This window comes from Muntiacus reevesi, chromosome 13, assembly GCF_963930625.1.
Source record: "Muntiacus reevesi chromosome 13, mMunRee1.1, whole genome shotgun sequence".
In the NCBI taxonomy this organism is placed as follows: domain Eukaryota; kingdom Metazoa; phylum Chordata; class Mammalia; order Artiodactyla; family Cervidae; genus Muntiacus; species Muntiacus reevesi.
In genome coordinates this window covers 68,254,806-68,276,041 of record NC_089261.1, presented here as the reverse complement: position 1 = coordinate 68,276,041, position 21,236 = coordinate 68,254,806, and the positions used below count along the sequence as shown (strand labels likewise).

Genomic DNA, 21,236 nt, shown 5'->3' with positions numbered 1-21,236 from the left:
AAGAGGCTGGGTTTGTTTCACTGCTGCTGTGATACTCAGCACGCTATACACTTCAGCAGCAAGCCTCTTGGGTTTGTCTCACAGGCTATTTGCCAGATCTGGAAGATTCCACATTTCACATGAGCAAGGCAAGGACAGGGATAATGGAACTTAGAAAACCCTTATCAAGACAGCACCCAGGCTTTACGTCTTGCTGTATGAACCTATCTTGTTTAAAACGAGCTAAACTTCACTCCTTTGTTGTTGTTGTTGCATTTCTTGGTTACAAGTCCAGTTCCCTGTGGAAAGCGGGCACAGTTAAAGCGAGGGTTTGGAAGGCAGGCAGGAGCCAGCAGCACGGCGGTGCGGTCACTTTACCCTTATCGTGCAGCACTACTACTTAACAAGTGTTTAGTTCATATAGTAACGCGTGTCCCTTGAGATTTCTTAGGAATTTTCAGAGAATTAGTTATATTTTAGAATGGGTGACACAATATACAACAGATAATTTCCAGTCTGCACAGGATACACAACATGATGCTTCATAAGTTATATAGTTAGAACACAAGTCGAAGACACAGTATTACTTGTTTTTGAAGTTTGATATTAGAAATATTCTGTCTTCCCCAGTGGCTCAACAGTAAGAATCTGCCTGCCAATGCCAGAGCTGCAGGAGATGCAGTTTCAATCTCTGAGTCAGGAAGATGCCCTGGAAAAGGACATGGCAACCTTCTCTAGTGTTCTTGCCTGAAAAATCACATGGACAGGGGCGCCTTGGCGGGCTATAATCCACAGGGTCCCAAAGGGTCATACAAAGCTGAAGCAACAGTGCACGCACTCATTAGCAATATTGGATGCCCTCCCCCAAGATGAAGTTATTTAAACTGTGTAAAATCTAAAAGAAATTTCATATTAATTGAATGAGATGTTTTCCCCTCAGTGTTTCATCTTACTTTGCTGAAATTACAAAAAAATTTACTTTAGCAGCTAAAATTATGATTTGGATATTCATGTGTGTACTTTAACAAAGGGAGAGAAAAAATGTAAAGATATGTTTCATAAAGTGGCTTAGTGATCCTAGTTAACTATAAATGATGCTATGTTAATAGGAAAAATAATTGAAAATGTCACAGTCCATTGTTTTTGTTGTGACGTTGCATTAAATGTTTTGCAGTACCAAGAGTTGATACCTTTGATTATCAATAATGTTACTCTGCTAAATTTTGAGCTTACAAATCCAGCAGTTAAAAATAATTATTTTCTCATAGGCATTTATCTAATTCATTATAAATACTTAATTTCATGTGAACTCAAAAACAGTCATTGTCTAGTTACGATTATGCTCGGCAAAATGTTTGCCAAAGCAGATGAATATGATAAGCTGTAGAGTGATGATTAGTTATTCAGGAAAATTTTTCAGCAAGATAGTGGGCAAGTAAGCTGCTTCCTTGATGGCCCAATCCTGGGCTAGATTTACACACTAATTGATACTATCATTATTGGCACAGCTGAGTGTGAACAGAAGATTCACAGTCCTAGTGGCTTCATCACCAGTCCCAACTGGCCAGACAAGTACCCAAGCAGAAAAGAATGCACATGGGAAATCAGTGCCACTCCTGGTCATCGAATCAAATTAGTAAGTGAGCACATTATTCTTTTTTTCTATTAAGCTGCTTGCTCATGTCTTGCACATGCACAGCTAGTATGTGGAAATAAAATAATAAAATGAATGTTTATTTAATTGAATTGAGTTAGTAGACAGATGGAAAAGACTTTCTTATGTTTTCCTACTAACATTGATTAAATTCCTGATTTCCTAATCAAAGTGATAGTAATGGTAGCCATATAGTTCTCATATAGTCTTCTTATCCTGGATGAGAAGCTTTAAAGGGCATTGCCAAAGTTACTGCAAAACAGTAAGTTTTACTTCCTAATATGTTATTGAAAATAATGTTTTCAAATGGAGATGTAAAAAGAAAAAAAAAAGTCAGAAATTCAGGAAGGAAACTAGAAGTATTCACTTCAACTTAGCATACTAAATTCTATTGTGTCAATTCTATATGTCTTGTATACAAAGCATATGTGTTTTTTAATAGTAAAACTAATTTTGTCTTGTGATTTCTGGAGTATTATTTTTACATAATGTAGCTGTCCTGTTTAGACGAGTACAGATATCATTAGACTTCTTCCAAATTCAAAAATGAATGTAATGTTCATCCTCTCTCTTGTATTCTTTGAGCCTGGTCATCTGATAATACATCTTATATTTCATAATAGGCTACAGAATACTTGAAGAGTATAATTTAAAGAAACAGAATCATAGAATATAGAAATTTTGACAGTTTTCTGCACTATGCTATTGTCAAATGCAGGAAAGAATGCCAACTAGCAAGGCTCAGAACAGTCTAACAAGAACCATAATAAAGAAAAAGAAATTGTCTTGGGAATGAGGCTATAAGTCCATAGTAGCTTAGTGGGCCGATCCAGCCATGAAGTTAGTTTTAAAGTTCTGTTTGAACACTTTCCTTCAGTGAGGTTTGTTGTTTTGTTTTGTTTTTTTCCCCCAATAAAGGTATCTTATTCACATGCAGCATAAGAATAAGAATAATATTAGAGACTGTCCTCGAGACATTCATATTCCTACTATGGAGTTCTTTCCAATCACCATACTTGTAAAACATCAATAAATGACTTTCTAGACAAAGACATAAGTTAATTTCAGCCACTCTTTGTAATGATACTAGGTGCTAAAATAACAGCACTATAGGAACTTGATTGCTTTCCAGTCCTGTTCAAGGCCCTGGTTGAGAGGAACACCCTCTGATGCTTATGGACTGAGATACAGAAGCTGCATTGACCAGTGCAGTAGCTAAGGGAGTTGAGAAAATGGATTTTCCTGAAGATTTTTTTTTTGTGTGTGTGTGTGTGTGTGTAGATCCAAGTCTTGATTCATATCATATTTATTTTCCCTGAATAATTTCTTTTTGTATTTTGTATAGAGTATATCTATGAATTTTCATTTTTTGAAGATATTTTCTTTGGGTATAAAATTCTAAGATGGCATGTTAAATATGTATGTTCAGTCAATCAGTTGTACCCGGCTCTTTGTGACTCCATGGACCACAGCCTGATAGGCTCCTCTGTTCATGGGATTTCTCAGGCAGGAATACTGGAGTGAGTTGCCATTTCTTTCTCCAGTGGATCTTCCTGACCCATTCTTTACCACTAGCGCCATCTTCATGTTAAATTCTGGACTCTTTTATTTACTATTCTTGATGGTTTTTAATGTCTGTGGTAAATCTTAATTTCATTTCTGTGTTTTTTTCTCTAATGACTACCTTCAACATTTTTTTTATCAGAAGTTTAAATGTAATATATCTAGGAGTGTTGTCTGTCTGTGTAGTAATTTGTCCTTCTGAGAAGTCTCTAAATTTCTCTGTATTGTGATATCTGTCATGAATTTTTGAAAACTCTTGCTCATTATTTCACAATTCTCCTGCTTTATTATCTCTCTCCTTCTGGGATTCATTTACACATATGTGAGACTGTTTCATATTATCCCATAACTCTTGAATTCTGTTCTTTTTTGCCACTCTTTTTGAGTTTGAGTAATTTCTAGAGACCAATCTTAAATTTCAGTGATTGTCTATTCAACTGTCTTCAGTCTACTGATGAGTTTGTCAAAGGTATACTTTATCTCTCTTTTTTTTATTTCTAGCATTTCCATTTGATTCATTAGTAGAATTGCAATGTGTGTTGGTCTGCTTAGGTTGCCATAACAAAATATCACAAACTGAATGTCTAAAACAACAAAAATATATTTTCTCACAGATCTGGAGGCTAGGCTTTCGAGATCAAGGTGCTGTGGGGATTGGTGTCTGCTGGGGCCTCTATTCTTCACTTGCAGATGATTGCTTTATCACTGAGCCCTCACAGAGCATTTCATCTGTGTGTATGTGTGTGGAGAGAAAAAAAGAGAGACAGAGAAAGAAAGTGGGTGCTGGTGTCTGTCATCTTCTTATAAGACCATTAGCCCTGTGCGATTAGGCCTCATCCTTATGACCTCATTGGGATTAGGGCTTCAATGCATGAACTTGGCATGGAGGCACAATTCAATTTATAATACCCTCTCTGTGAAATTTCTCATTTGATAGATTAAACATAGTGGTCATGTTTGAGTCTGTTCTGACGATTATTTTCTCTCTTAACACTGTGTTTTTTTCTTGCTTTTTTGTGTGCCATGTAATTTTTGATTAATCATCAGATAATATGTTTTTAGGGGGCTTCCCAGATGGCTCAGCAGGTAAGAATCCATCTGCAATGTAGGAGACACGGGAGACGTGGTTTCCATTCCTTGGTTGGAAAGATCCCCTGGAGAAGGAATATGGCAGCCCACCCCAGTATTCTTGTCTGGAAAATCCCACAGACAGGAGCCTGGCAGGCTACAGTCCATGGGGTCAGAAAGAGTCAGACTTGACTGAGCAACTAAGTAAGCATTACATACTTAACAGTAGAGACTTTATATCTGGAAATGGACACAGCTCAGGCTGTGTTAGGCTGTTAGTGAATATGTGTATATGGGAAGGGATATTGCTGAGTGAATATAGTCAGTAATCAGCTGAGCTTGGGTTGTCTTTATCCTACGATTACCTTCAGTGGACCATTGACTTTTAATTCCTTTGTTTTAGCTTGGAGGCTGAATTTTCAGATGCATTTTCTCAATATTTCATCTTTAGCTTTAGTGTCCTCATTCATGTCTACCACAACTGTATACCTCTTCAGACTATTTTCAGTCAACCAGTGAAAGACTGCAGTTACATGCTTCTTGGTACTTGGTAGTCTGGTGGTGAGAGAAAGGGGTTCTCCACCTCAGACAGGATCTATTTTTAGGTGTTAGAAATATCCTTTCCCAGTGGTCTTGCCTCTTCTCTTCCTGACAGCCAAACTGCATCTCATATCTCTGGCTGATCTTCTGTGGGAAAGTCTTTTTGTTTGTTTGTTTTTTCCCTCTCCAATGTGTTGGAAGGTCTCTGGTATTACTGGAGTAGGCTCCTGGGTCCAAGACTTCCTCAGTTTTATTTGTTCATGTGTTTTTCACCTTTCTACAGGGAGTCTACATGTTTGCCCTGGTGGTGACAGGTTTTCAACTCCTCCCTCAGAAACTTATTTCATTCTCCACAGAAGGGTTGCAACAGGACTTCATGCTTTTCTCCCAGAAGTGACCGCTTTCCCATCCAAGCCTGAAATAGCAAGGAAGGTACTTGTCTGTCTCCTGCTCTTCCCACATCTTTCTCATGAGCAGGAGATTGAGGTCCATGGGGAAGAGCGTGCACATATGTAAAAACTCCTGTGTCTACAGATCTTAGGATGTTGCATCCAACTCCACACCTGACCTTTACAGTACATCACAACTGTAGCTAAATTCATGTAACTTAGTTAATGGCATCCTAACTGTCTTGTCACCAGTGAGCAGATGCATGTGTCTCATCTTTCCTTGACAGGGCCTGAGAGTGAGTGGACTGATAGTACGTGTTTGACTAGTGACTTTGGCTCTTTGACATGTTCAGCAAAGTTGTGATTTTGTTTACATAGGTTTTCCTGGTAAGGTTGTTGTTGTTCAGTCGCTGAGTCATGTCTGACTGTTTGCGGCCCCATGGACTGCAGCATACCAGGCTACCCTGTCCTTCACTGTCTCTCGGAGCTTGCTCAAACTCATGTCCATTGAGTTAGTGATGCCATCCAACCATCTCATTCTCTGTCATCCCCTTCTCCTCTTCAGTTCAGTTCAGTTCAGTTCAGTTGCTCAGTTGTGTCCGACTCTTTGCAACCCCATGAATCGCAGCACGCCAGGCCTCCCTGTCCATCACCAAGTCCCAGAGTTTAATCAAACTCATGTCCATCGAGTCAGTGATGCCATCCAACCATCTCATCATCTGTTGTCCCCTTCTCCTCCTGCCTCCAATCCCTCCCAGCATCAGGGTCTTTTCCAATGAGTCAACTCTTCACATGAGGTGGCCGAAGTCTTGGAGTTTCAGCTTCACCATCAGTCCTTCCAATGACCACCCAGGACTGATCTCCTTTAGGATGAACTGGTTGGATCTCCTTGTAGTCCAAGGGACTCTCAAGAGTCTTCTCCAACACCACAGTTCAAAAGCATCAATTTTTTGGTGCTCGGCTTTCTTCACAGTCCAAGTCTCACATCCATACATGACCCCTGGAAAAACCATAGCATTGACCAGACGGACCTTGGTTGGCAAAGTACTGTCTCTGCTTTTTAATATGCTATCTAGGTTGGTCATAATTTTCCTTCCAAGGAGTAAGCATCTTTTAATTTCATGGCTGCAATCACCATCTGCAGTGATTTTGGAGCCCAAAAAAATGAAGTCTGACACTGTTTCCACTGTTTCCCCATCTGTTTCCCATGAGGTGATGGGACCAGATGCCATGATCTTAGTTTTCTGAATGTTGAGCTTTAAGCCAACCTTTTCACTCTCCTCTTTCACTTTCATCAAGAGGCTCTTTAGTTCCTCTTCACTTTCTGCCATAAGGGTGGTGTCATCTGCATATCTGAGGTTATTGATATTTCTCCCGGCAGTCTTGATTCCAGCTCCTGCTTCTTCTAGCCTAGCGTTTCTCATGATGTACTCTGCATATAAGTTAAATAAGCAGAGTGACAATATACAGCTTGACGTCCTCCTCTTCAATCTTTCCCCAAATCAGGGTCTTTTCTAATGAGTTGGCTCTTTGCACAGATAGAGTAGAGTAACACTAGTCCCAGCATTCTATGATATATCCAAGAAGAAATGGAACTTCTAATATACCTCAACTTGAAAATATGTCAATAATTTTATTTGTTCACAGTTATATACCTGTCAGCTTATTGAGCATCCCTTTCAACTCTAGGATGGTCTGCTTCTTCACAAATTACAGGCAAATATTCCACATGAAGATCAGGAAACAGTCTGGTCAACAATAATACCTGCTGGTATCCTAAGAAGATAATTTTTAGAAGAAAAATAAGAGCTTTAATGCAACTACTGATCTTTTTTTAAGTATTTGACTTTGTGATTTTGTAGAAGTTGTTGCAGTCTAAGGCAGATTTTATCAACATTAACATGTATCAGAATTACCTGTAAGATTTGCTAAAACACATTTTTGCCATTCTGAGGTTTCTGAATCAGAGCATAATATTGATTCTACTCTCTTACATCATTAATCATGTTCATATAAAATCTGACTCACAATATAACTCCAACAATCAGTATCAGCAGAAAGTGTGTAACAGATTTGCTACCAACAAGTTTACTTTATTGCTATACCTTCTAACTCTTACCATTTTGGCATTATTATTCCTTATGTTTACTATTATTGTCTCCTTGCTTATAATATAATTGTTAATGAGTCTTATCTACTTTATAACTGAAATCACTATTCTGTTGCAGATATCAGCCAATGTACATTTGGCTAACCCTTGTTGTAATATTCAAACCAACCAACCACCTACCTATAAGCTTTGACATTTATTATATGGGAGATTTGATCAAGAAAATACAGAGTTTAAAATAAATGCATTGATTTCTCTAAGATCCTTAATTTTAATGGAGGAACTTGAATCCAAACTAAATTTGGAAAGTAGATTCCAAGGAAACTTGGAAAATTCTAAAATCTCTTAATTCTGTTATTTCAAGAGCTGCTGATAGATACTCAGTTCCAAGTTAGTCTCTTTATAGACCAGGCAAAAAGAAAAGGCAAAGGGAGCTGTGGTGGCCCCATGGATGGAGCTTATTTACAGCTTACAGTTATTCCTCCTACGTTAGGCTGCATGGACAAGTAAGAAAACATTTATAAGTATTTTATTATATAAAAGCAAAGAAAAAGGACTTTTCCCTGAAAACAATTCCATGACACATTTTAAAAACAATTTTGAGAGGCTTATTCTTCTTTCTTGGAGAAGGAAATTGCAACCCACTCCAGTGTTCTTGCCTGGGAAATCCCATGAACATATTCATTAATTTTTGTCTTTAAATAATGATTTTTCTGTTATAAAACAGAATATTAATATTAAGTAGAATTGTGTGTATGAGTGAGTATATCAGTTCTTGAGGATTTCTTGTATTCTTGCACGTACTTTCTCTTATATTTATAAGACCCTGAAATGTTATCTTCGTATAAATGCAGTAAGCTAGAGAACTGGGATCCAAAGAGCCTGGGAATGTCATTTTTAAAAAATTCTAAGATAGTCACTCTCTTATATGAAATTCTACAAGTAAAATTATGAATGTTCTTAGGTTTTCCATTTCTTGAAAGTGCTCTCCAAATAGTAAAATATAGCTTGACTGGGCACATTTGTACCTCCTAAAAATGTATCTGGTCTAAGACTGTGTGTATAGTTCCCAGTGGTTTCATAGTGGTATCTTGTATTTTAGCTGAAGTTGATGTCATAAATGACACATCAATAAGGAAGCAGTCCCGGGCAGTTTAGATAACTTGGCAAGTTTATACAAGTGGTAGGGGCCTAATTACCTTCAGGCACAGGCATTCTGTCTCTACAAAAAATTCTTATTCTTCCTTATAACATCCTACATCAGAGAAGAAAGAGATCCATAATTGCTGTGTATACTTATGTAATAATTTAAATAGAAAATAATATTTCCTATTATGATTAGGAATATTTACTAGAATAAAATCCTAGCAAAGTTACAATGATTAAATAAATTATTAAGCAAATGTATGCATCAGGGAAATATGGAGGGATTAGAAACATACATTTTGGTTGCAAAAGACTTGTGTCTAGATCCTAGCACTTCTACTTATTAGTTGTGTTATCTTGGAAGATACTTACCATTTTAAAACCTTAATTTCTTCATCTGAAAATTGAAGCTGCTGCTTACTCAGATTTTGTGTATATAGACATGAACTTGTATACAAAGTATTTGGCATAGTACTTTATTAAGTGCCCATAAACAATGATGTATGATAGAATAATATGACAAAATAATTTAATTTTTTTTAATTTTTATTAAAAATTTAACCATAGTCAAGTGTGTGTGTGGCGTTATCAGTTTGAAATTCAGTACTTAGTGATCCACTAATTGTTTAGTAACATATTGTTTGGTCTCCATGTGTTTGTGGTTTTTTGTAGTTTCTTTCTTTGTAGTTGATTTCTAGTCTCAAAGTATTGTGGTCCAAAAAGATGCTTGAAGTGATTTCAATTTTCTTAAATTTACTAAGACCTGTTTTATAGCCTAGCATGTGACCTATCCTGGAGAATATTCCGTGTGCACTTAAGAGTGCTTTCAGATGGATCTGGTCTAATGGGCCATTTAAGGCCAATGTTTCCAGTTTGATTTTTCGTCTGGATCATCTGTCCATTGATGTAAGTGAGGTGTTACTATTATTGTGTTATTGACAAACTTTTCATTTGGTAATTTTATTGTTTCTAGTTATGGCCTTGTCTTTTTCACCTAGACTATTTCCTTTAACATTTGTTGTAAAAGAGGTTTGGTGGTGCTGAATTCTTTTAATTTTGCTTTTCTGTAAAACTTTCAATTTATCCATCAAGTTTGAAAAAGAACTTTTCTGGGTAGAGTATTCTTGGCTATAGATTTTTCTTCTCTTTCATCACTTTAAATAAATCATGCCACTCCTTTCTGGCCTGCAGTTTCTGCTGAAAAGTCAACTGATAGTCTTATAAGAGTTTCTTCTAAGTTTTCTGTCATTCAGTTGCTAAGTCATGTTCAACTCTTTGCAACTCCATGGACTATAGCAAGCCAGGCTCTTCTGTCCTCCACTATCTCCCAGAATTTGCTCAAATTCATGTCTATTGAATTGGTGATGCTATCTAATCGTGTCATCCCTCTGCTGCCCTCTTCTCCTTTTGCCTTCAATCTTTCCCAGCATCAGGGTCTTTTCCATCGAGTCAGCTCTTTATATCAGGTGGCCAAAGTATGGAGCTTCAACTTCAGCATCAGTCCTTCCAATGAATATTCAGGACTGATTTCCTTTAGGACTGACTAGTTTGATCTCCTTGCAGTCCAAGGAACTCTCAAGAGTCTTCTCCAGCACCACAATTCTAAAGTATCTATTTTTCAGTACTCAGCCTTCTTTATGGTTCAACTCTCACATCTATACATGACTACTGGAAAAACCATAGTTTGACTATACAGACATTTGTCAGCAAAGTGATGTCTCTGTTTTTTAAATATGCTGTTTAGGTTTGTCATAGCTTTCCTTCCAAGGAGCAAGTATCTTTTAATTTGATGACCTGGTATGTTACTTGGTGCCTTTCCCTGCTGCTTTTTATATTTTCTCTTTTTCTTTTTGTCATTTTAATTACAATGTGTTTTGGTGCATTCCTCTTTGGGTTAATCCTATATGTGACTTTCCATACTTCCTGGACTCTCTGGACTGTTTCCTTTCCCATGTTAGGAAAGTTTTCAGCTATTATATCTTCAAATATATTATCAGCCCCTTTCTCTTTCTCTTCTCCTTCTGAGATGGTAATACTAATATTAGTGCATTTGATGTTGTCCCAGAGGTTTCTTCAACAGTCCTCATTTCTTTTCATTCTCTTTTCTTTTCTCTGTTCATCGCCAGTGATTTCTACTACTCTTTCTTCCAGCTTTCTATTCTGCTTCTCTATCATTTATTCTACACTTGATTCCTTCTAGTGTGTTTTCAGCTTATTTTTCATCTCTCTCTGTCATTTATATTTTCTAACTTATTAAAAACTTCTAACTTTTTATTGTGCCTCATTCTCCTCCCAAATTCTTTGATCATTTTTACAGTCTCTACCTTGAACCTTTTCTCAGGTAGATTGCCTAGCTCCACTTCATTTAGTTCTTCTGGGATTTTTATCTTGTTACTTCATCTGGAACATGCTCGTCTGTTGCTTTGTTTTGTCTAAGTTGCTGTTTTTATTTTTCTGTATCTAATAGTTTGGTTCTGTTTCCTGATCTTGGAGAAGTGACCATTTGCAGGAGGTGTCCTATGTGTCCCAGCAGTGCACTCCCTTCTCATCACCCAAACTATATGCTCTAGGGGATCTTCCTATTAGGACTGTGTGAGTCTTTTAGTTGTGGCACGTTGAATATATGGGTGGCCTGTTAGGCTTGGTTGACCCCGTGTCTGGTTGATTGCTGGGACCTGCCTTGTATGAAGGCTGCTGGCTGTTCCACACAGGGGCCTGATCATAAGGTGGCCAGCTGCAGAATCCAGGGTGGCCCAAGGCTAGAGCTAGCTCACTGATGGAAATAGTCCATAAGACTTCGGGGTTGTAGCCCACCCCCTGGTGGGTGAAATCTGTCCTGGTATTAGTGTAGGACTGCTGGCAGGCAGAGTCAGGCCCTGGACTCTGGTTCCAGGGTCCGGGAATTCCAGAGGTCACTGGTAGGAGGAGTGGGGGCAGTTCCTGAAACAAGTGGGTACAGACTCTTGGGATGTCCCAGAGTTTGTGCTGGCCTGCTAGTGGGCTGGGGTCAGGCTGGCCCCAGGGCAGGGTTTGGCCTACTTTGACAGATTAGGCCCACAGGTTATAGGATTGTGACTTTCTTTCATCTGTTCTCTGTTCTCTGATGGGTAGAGCTGGCCCTCTGCTGGGCAGGGCTGTGTCCAGAGTTGGCTGTGGGCTCAGGAAGACTTTAAGCACCCTGTGTGCCGATGGGTGGAACCAGTCAACATATTAATGGACATAGTTGTGTCCCAGAAAAAGTTTAATTATTAAAAAACAGGCTTCAAGTCAGATTTCTTCTGTGGGACTTAGTTTACTTACTTGAACTAAGAAATTCACATATAAAAAAGTTTGAAATCATGTAATTATAAGAGTTTGCCCTCATTTCCCCTGAAAATCACAGAGGGTGAAAGTATTTGACTTTACTTTCTATGGTAGGCAGAAAGATGCTCCCCATCCTCCAAAGATCACCATCTCTTAATTCTCAGAACCTTTGCATACATTATCTTATATGTCAAAAGGCACTGTGGTTAAATCAAAGGTCTTCAGATGAAAAGATTATCCTGGAATATCTAGATGGGCTTGAAGTAATCTTAATGGTCCTTACAAGAGGGAGCCGAGTGTTATACTGTTGGATCTGAAGATGGAGGAAGCAAACATGGGCCTAGAAATGAGGGGAGCCTTTAGATGCTGAAGAAAATCTAAGGAAACAGATCACACCAAGGACCCCCAGAAGCAGCATGGTGCTTCCTCCCCCACTTTAGACCACTGACTTCCACAGTTCTAGCACAATAAAAGTGTATTGTATTGAGCCACTAAGTGTGTGGTAATTTCCTGGAGCAAATTTGCTGGAGGAAGCAAATATATTTACCTTGTTTTTGGAGTTTGTATTTGTGTGTGTGTGTTAATCATTCAATGCTAACTGCATCATAATATTTTTAAAGTAAAAGAAACCTTGGCTGAAATATACTTGGAAAAAGTCTTCCTTGTAGAAAAGGGATAAAGTTCTGAATGTAAAGGAATAGTGTTCTCTCATTCCTGGCTTTACCATGTTTTTGTTCTGAAAGTCTCTACTGATCATTAAATTTTTGGTAGTTTTTTCATATTCTTAATTACACTTAAAAAAATTTAAACAACTGAAAAAAGATCTAGGCATAGGATCACATAGCAATAGGCTAATATACTTGTACCATTTTAATTTTATGTATTGTATCCAAGCTTTGCTAAGTTGTAGTTTACAGCTTCATATGTGGGATATTTAGAAAACAAAACACTCACAGTGATATATAATTCTCCACCATAAACCTGTTATAAGTGTATTTGATCACTGTTGTCAGAAGACGGGGATTTAATTCAATTGTGCCATTGTTTTCCAGTGGCCTCTAATCCTTCCAATATCTTGAGAAAAACCAAATGATGAGAACCAAAGTTCTCATCAAAGACAGGAAAATGCAAAGGATGGATAGAATGAGCGAGGTCTGAATTTCATTTCACAACTGCTCACACTGTATCAGTCTCTTTAATTCTCTAAGTTTATAGTCACCCTGGCTAAATTTTATTTCCACATTAAGCACTGTTATTTTATTGTCTTGTCCTCTCTGAATGTATGTGGGGACTCTGAGTGGCCTTATCCTTTAGCTAGTGCTTGTACTTTCAGTAAAGGTACCTCTGGGGGTGGTTGAGTCTCTAAGTAGTGTCCAACTCTTGCTACCCCACGGACTGTAGCCTGCCACACTCCTCTGTCCAAGAGATCTTCAGACAAGAATACTTTTTCAGGCAAAAGTCCCTTTTTGTTGTTGTTGTTGTTCAGTCGCTCATTTATTCCAACTCTTTCCAACCCTGTGGACTGCAGCACGCCAGACCTCCCTGTCCATCACCAACTCCCAGAATTTACCCAAGCTTATGTCCATTGAGTTGGTGATGCCATCCAACCATCTCATCCTCAGTCATCCCCTTCTCTTCCTGCCCTTAAACTCTCCCAACATCAGGGTCTTTTCTAATAACTTGGCTCTTTGCATCAGGTGACCAAAGTATGGGAGCTTCAGCATCAGTCCTTCCAATGAATATTCAGGATTGATTTCCTTTAGGATTGACTGGATTGATCTCCTTGCAGTCCAAGGGACTCTCAAGAGTCTTCTCCAACACTACAGTTCAAAAAAATCAGTTCTCCCGTGCTTAGCCTTCTTTATGGTTCAACTCTCACATCCATACAGGACTACTGGAAAAAAAAACAGAGTTTTGATTATATGGACATTTGTTGGCAAAGTAATGTGCTTGTGAAGGGGTTGTGTATGGAAGCCTGGCTGGAAGCTAGGAAGGTAGATTAGGCTTGCTTGGATGTTCCAAAAAAATCACAGTTATTCTTTCCAGAGCTTAAAATGAAATGTTAATTTTGTTTCTTTTGAATGATTCCCTTTAAATGATTTAGAATTTCTTACTACTCACTCATTTTGGTCTCTCTAAAACACTGATCATTAACCTTAAAATCATAGAAGTATAATAATGGAGTGAATAAGGTTTAAATGTTTGAATACCAAACTGTCTTGTAAAGTCTCAGTGCAGATGCTTAAGAAAGGTATTTAAAATTCCCCCAAAATGAGGGCAGTGTTTCAGCAGAAATCAGAGTTCGTTATAGCTCCACACATCAACTTTTCTGTCCTGTCTTCATTGTAAATTTGAAGGATTTTGTGGGAATTTTTTTTGAGAATCTAAGTGTCTTCGGGAGGCACACTTCCATGGCATTGATTCCTGGTGACTGGAAATTTTCACATTCTGCATCATTTAGACATAGAGATCCATGCCTCAGAATGTGTGATAGAGTATAAAACAATAAATTATGTATCTTACTTTACCTTCGGGGATTCTAAAGTCAGTTTTTAAAAAAATTTTCCATTTTTCCATGAACTCCATTTTATGGCCTAGAAATATTTCATATTAACACAAAGTCACTATATATGGAGATGTCTCTACATGTATGTCTCTAGCATATTACAGGGAAGATTTATGAGATTTCAGCATATGAATTAGTCATGTTTTGCTTGTGTGTGGTAGAGCATTTGGGTTAAGCTGGCTTCTGGAAAAGGACCACCCAATCTTTGCAACTGACCTTACAAGCTGCTATTAATTCCAAGGGGAAAATTCATCAATACTTTAATTAATGAGAGTTATTTGCATTACTGAGAATGTATCAGCTACACAAACTGCTTTATCTGACTCTTACAAAATCAGTCAGATTCTGTTAGTAATTTGATAAAAACCTGAAGTCAGTTGGTTCCAACCAAGTGTCAACATAGCCCCTAGCCCACTAGCTCAATGCCACCTTCTGTGGTTTTTCTCTGTTCTGTAAAACAGATGTTATGATTTACTCCAGACATCCTGCATTTCACTAGAGATTGAAGTAGCCCATTAGTTATCTCATTCACTTCATTTTCAATGGACCAATCAATGGACCACACCTGTGGTCTGTAAATTCTGATCCTATTTTTAACTTTTACTTATAGGATAAGCTTTAGAATGTCATTACTCCCATCATTCTCAAAGTTTTCTCTTCTACACAGTGGGTTTCTTTGCTCTTTATATTGATAGATGAATGCTTCCAAAGTCCGTTCCAAAGAGACAATTATTTGGCATGCAACAGTTTTCAGGTGTTATTTCCCTTATAGAATATTTTTCTTAGTATTTAGAAGTTAGGTTTCATATTTAGCTAAAAAAGAAAAAACCCTCTGGATGAAGTTAAGCTGATTTTCTCTTATTGTTTTGTTAAGAGTTACAAACTCAGAATAAAGTATCATTTTGCTATTATAATCTGTCTAATTTCTGGAGTAGACTTAATTGCAATAGTAGAATTAGTTGCAATAGTCAAATAGAATTTCACATGATATTATTACATTGTTTTCCTCATTATGTCTTCTTAGACTCTATATTCTATTGATTTCACAACCCTTTTCAATAATGTGCTAGATGGATTAAATGACTTTCAAACCCTGAAAATATATTTCAATTAATTAATTAATTAATTTTAATTGGAGGATAATTACTTTGCAATACTGTGATAGTTTTTGCCATGCATGAACACAAATTTGTCACAGGTATATATGTCCCCCCCCATTCCTGAGGCCCCCTCCAACCTGCCTCCCCACCCTATCCCTCTAGGTTGTCCCAGAGCACCAGCTTTGGGTGCCCTGCTTCATGCATGGAACTTACACTGGTCATCTATTTTACATATGGTAATATATATGTTTCTATGCTATTCTCTCAAATCATCCCACCCTCGCCATTTCCCACTGAGTTCAAAAGTCTGTTCTTTACATCTGTGTCTCCTTTGCTGTCCTGCATGTAGGATTGTCAGTACTGTCTTTTTAAATTCCTTGTATATGTATTAATATATAGTATTTGTCTTTCTGCTGCAAAGAAAAGAACCCATTTTGAGTGATATGTGGCTTTATAAATGTTCTTTTTTTCTTTCTTAATAGGCCTTTACTGAATTTGAGATTGAGCAGCATCAAGAATGTGCTTATGACCACTTGGAAGTATTTGATGGAGAAACAGAAAAATCACCAGTTCTTGGACGACTGTGTGGGAACAAGATACCAGAGCCCCTTGTGGCTACTGGAAACAACATGTTTATTCGGTTTGTCTCTGATGCGTCTGTTCAAAGAAAAGGTTTTCAAGCCACACATTCTACAGGTGAGTAAATTAGATGATGCTTCTCTTTCCTGAGTAAGTACCAAGTTTCTCTTCTAGGGAAGGCAGGGTATTTCTAACAGGATCAAAAGAAATCCCACTGAAACATTGCATAAAATATTTGAGAACCATGTAGCAACCTACCTAAGTACCTTTGTAGTTGTTACTTAGTCACTAAGCTGTGCCCTATTCTGTGACCCCATGGACTGCAGCCCAGCAGCCTCCTCTCTCCATGGGATTTTCCAGGCAAGAATACTGGAGTGGGTTGCCATTTCCTTCTCCAGGGCATATTCTCAACCCAGGGATCGAACCCACATCTCCTGCCTTGGCAGGCAGCTTCTTTACTGCTGAGCCAAAAGGGAAGTCCTACCTTTGTAGCTCAATATTCAAAAAACTAAGATGATGGCATCTGGTCCCATCACTTCATGGCAAATAGATGGGGAAACAATGGAAACAGTGATAGACTTTATCTTCTTGGGCTCCAAAATCACTGCAGTTGGTGACTACAGCCATGAAATTAAAAGATGCTTGCTCCTTGGAAAAAGAGTTATGATCAACCTAGACAGCATATTAAAAAGCAGAGACATTACTTTGCCAACAAAGATCCATCTAGTCAAAGCTATGGTTTTTCCAGTACTCATGTATGGTTATGAGAGTTGGATTATAAAGAAGGCTGAGCACTGAAGAATTGATGCTTTTGAACTATGGTGTTGGAGAAGACTCTTGAGAGTCCCTTGGACTCCAGGGAGATCAAAAGATCCTAAAGGAAATCAGTCCTGAATATTCATTGGAGGGATTGATGCTAAAGCTGAAGCTCCAATACTTTGGCCACCTCATGGGAAGAACTGATTCATTGGAAAAGACCCTGATGCTGGGAAAGATTGAAGGCAGGAGGAGAAGGGGACGACAGAGGATGAGATAGTTGGATGGCATCACTGACACAATGGACATGAGTTTGAGCGAGCTCCGGGAGTTGATGAAGGACAGGGAAGCCTGGCGTGCTGCAGTTCATGGGGTTGCAAAGAGTTGTACACGACTGAGCTACTGAACTGAAACTGGAACTGGATCTTTGTAGCTGTTGCGCTAATTAAAAGAAACACAGTAGTTTGAGCTGATTCATAATCAAGAACTGAGCTATCAGGGAAGCCCCAAAGATCAAGAAAACTATCTCTTAATATTTATAAGGTGTATTCCATGTTAATTTTAGCAATTTGATTTATGTATTTAATAGATAAAATCTGTAGCTTTAAATTGGAAATTTTTGTTTTTGCTAAAATCCTACCTGATTAGTTAACTTTCACATTAATATTTTTACCAATGTGGTATGATTAAGAAGAACTATGTTAAATATTTATATGGTGTATTCCATGTTAACTTTCGGAATTCAGTTTATATGTTATATTTAACAGATAGAAATCTATAGCTAGAAATTCAAAAATTTTGTTATTGCTAAAATCCTAAAGAGCAACTAAAAGTTTTTGCTTTACCTATTAGCTAATTTTCACATTAATATCTTCCTGTGATTCAAAGTTTGAATTCAACTCTCTATTTACAGAGCCTAACTTTTTCACTTTTATTTGGTATGCAATATGATATTTTTCCTAACCCTAATCCCTAATTTGACCATTACAGGTCAAATGTCAGTTATAATGGAAGTTTTTAAGAAATAAAATATAGTTTAGACAAATATGAAAAATTTTAGGCAAAAATATAAAATAACTGTTTTTTAATTTGGAGCAAAGTTAACAATATATTCCTTGAAGTCCAGTAAGTGTCCTTTAAAATCATTCAGCTATACATACTTACTGAAGTCACTTGGCCTATAGTGACACCTGCTGCCAGCTTTTTTTTTTTCTTTTCATTTATTTTTATTAGTTGAAGGCTCATTACTTTACAATATTGTAGTGGTTTTTGTCATACACTGCTGCCAGCTTTAATGCATTAACTGTTGAGACACCAGGAGAAAACTGTCGCTTCAGTCGTGTCCGGCTCTTGGCCACCCTCTGCACCGTAGCCCACCAGACTCCTCAGGCCGTGGGGTCCTCCAGGCCAGGACCCTGCCCTCCTCCACGGGCTCTTCCCAAACCAGGACTGATCCCGTCTCTGTCACCTACTGCTTTGGCAGGCGGGCTCTCTACCACTAGCGCTACCTTTTGCTATAAAACAGTCTACAAATTAATCCATGAAAAAAATTTAGTGCAATAATGTTTGTCATGCTCTCTTGATTATTGTTTTCTCCTTTCACTTTTATTCTATTTTAGAAATAATAACTTTGTTCTATTGTTCAATTTTATTTTCCACTCTAGTATATTCTGCTATGAGCATTAAATTTATATTGAAGTCTATTTGCAAGAAAGTGGGTTTTATCTGATTCATGCTAGTAATGACTGGACTCAAAAATAATACAATGTCATTATTTCTCATAATTAATATAAATATTCTGGTTTGAGAAAAATCTTTCATGGATTAAAAATATTCCATATTAATGAACTTTTTATGCCTTTGACATTTACTCTTTAAATACTTGACTGATAACTTCTCACATGTTGAAGGAATAAAAAAATTGAAATCTCATTACTTGATCAATATTTTTCTGACATCATAGTGTTAATGGCATAATTTTTAAAATAATCCTGGCTGTCTCAGTTTCCAAGAATGGAATGTAAAAATATGCTTCAAAACTCTTGAAACAGCTGATATAATATCTTCAATTTACTCACCTATAAATTCCTCTTAGTTTAATAAAAACTTACTTTTATAGTTTCTCTTTTTATCTTTACCTTTGCCTTAAATCTCAAATTTTCTTGCAGCTATAAAACTCCATGACTCCTTAATTTACATGCTTTTGCTATGGATGCTATTTCTGTGTATGTGTCAGCATTAAGAATCTGTGGGTAGCATCTTATTACAGTATCACGGAGATCATATGTTGAAATTCAACGGTATATGTAGCATGCACTTGATATTTCAGGCACATACATACACTTAACAACTACATACACTGAGCTCTCAAAAGAGCTATATGATGTAGGAATTACCTTTATCTTCAGAAAAAGAAATTTAAAATCTGAGAGATTAATTTGCAACAATTTCTAAAAGTATATTAAAACCTGGATTTCATCCTAATTCTGACTGTGTCCAAAACTCATGTACTTTCTACTATAGTATATTTTCTCTAAACATAAGCATTTTGGACTAGGAAGAAAACCAATACAAAACTAGGTAACAGTTATTTGAAACAATATGTAGAGACTGAAGGCTTCCTTATACAAATCCTCTGTCAAAAGTAGCCAACAGACTAGTTTCATTTTACTTCCCTGTTCAATCCATATCCATTCAAATACCCATGTGAGCAGCCTCACTATTATTTTGTAAGCAAAACATGCCTTGGATATTGTTTGATTCAGTCCTGTCATCTAAGAAATGAGGCTTCTGAGGCTAAAACTTAATGACAACCAAAGTAGCACAAAAAATAACAGCTGGAACTAGACTCCTCTCCAACTCCTACTCACTGTGCTCTTGTCAAAATTTTTGGCATTATCTGTTTCTTTCTCTTCTTCATGTGTAAATTTTTTCTCTCACTTAACTAGTTATCTTTGAATTTTGGGGGTAGATTTAGTTTTTACTGATACTTTCAAGTAGCCATACATGCTGAAATATTATGTACTGCTTATTATTTATTTCTTTTGAAAGATTTCTCTTTAACAAGTTTATCTATTCCACAGTCTTTCATCAGATATTTATTTGATACTTGCTTTAAATAGACACTGTAGAGTATTAATAATTCATAGCAAAAAAAAAAAAGGGAGGGGGGAATTTTATGGGAACTTATGAGAAAATAATAAGAGACCCCGGTTCATTTCCTGGGTTGGGAAGATCCACTGGAGAAGGGATAGGCTACCCACTCCAGTATTTTGGGGCTACCCTTGTGACTCAGCTGGTAAAGAATCCACCTGCAATGCAGGAGACCTGGGTTTGATCCCTGGGTTGGGAAGATCTCCTGGAGAAGGGAAAGGCTACCCACTCCAGTATTCTGGCCTGGAGAACTCCATGGACCGTGTAGTCCAGGGGTTGAAAGAGTCAGACATGACTGAGCAACTCTCATTTCACTTCATGAGAAAACGGAGGCTTCCCTGGTGGCTCAGCATAAAGAATCTGCCTGCCAATGCAGGAGATGCAAGTTTGATCCCTGGATCAGAAATACACCCTGGAGAAGGAAATGGCAACCTACTCCAGTATTCTTGCCTGGAGAATCCCATGGACAGAGGAACCTGGTGGACTATAGTCCATGGGGTTGCAAAGAGTTGGACACAATTTAGCAACTAAACAACAAGAAAAATGACAATGAGAAAATAGAAGCAATACCTACCTTTTGACAGCTATAGTCTGAGAAGTTAAATTTAAGATTTGCGGTGGGTTTCTGTTAAGACAGTCAAGTCCAATACTACATTTGTCAAATTTGCTAAATGTATAAGGCATTTATGCATTATTTACTGCTTTCTAGAATACATGTAACTATTATTAATGGACCCTGAAGTATACCTTTTAATTTGCTCGAATAAATTTATATTTCTATATAGAGTTTTAATTATATCCACAAAGAAAGTTTCTAACACCATGAATTTTGAAATTAGGTGAATAGAAATATTAATGTTGCTTTATGGTTTTCTTTTTTTTTTTTCACAAGTCCAAATCCTTGGGAAATGGACTTTATTGAAAAAGGTGCCATTTTCCTCTGAAGGTGGGTTCAAATTCTAAGTCCAAATTTATTTTAATCAGGTAAAAGAAATGGTATTATGCCAGACTTAAATAAACTGTTGAAGAAAAAAACGTTTTCACTAAAAAAAGTATCTGGTGTATTCTCTCAGAAGATAAGGCAAGACACAGGAAGATACAGGAAAAGAGGGAAAGTGTGGAAGAAAATATTTTAAGACACTGCATGTCTGGCAGAGCATTTTTCTGCAGCATAAAGCATCATCGTAATTGTCAAAACATTTAAAAATCAAACAATATATTATTCAGCACCTTTGAAATTATGTTGATAAAACTAAATTAAAGTATATTTCTATGCCTACTAAAAGCATTTATTGGTCAGATTACAGGCCCTCATAGGAACTTTACCAGG

The 21,236-nt window shown here is 37.3% G+C and overlaps 1 protein-coding gene across 3 annotated transcripts in view; it reads left to right on the top strand.

Moving 5' to 3' along the window:
• TLL1 (tolloid like 1) overlaps nt 1-21,236 on the top strand; it is a 284,429-nt gene that overhangs the window by 249,510 nt on the left and 13,683 nt on the right. For 2 of the 3 annotated variants that reach the window (XM_065904757.1, XM_065904756.1), the window contains exons 18-19: nt 1,488-1,615; nt 15,901-16,114. In XM_065904757.1, the coding sequence (XP_065760829.1) occupies nt 1,488-1,615; nt 15,901-16,114 (342 nt within the window). Of the gene's footprint in view, nt 1-1,487; nt 1,616-15,900; nt 16,115-21,236 lie in introns of those variants that run through there. The other variant, XM_065904758.1, reaches the window with a different exon arrangement.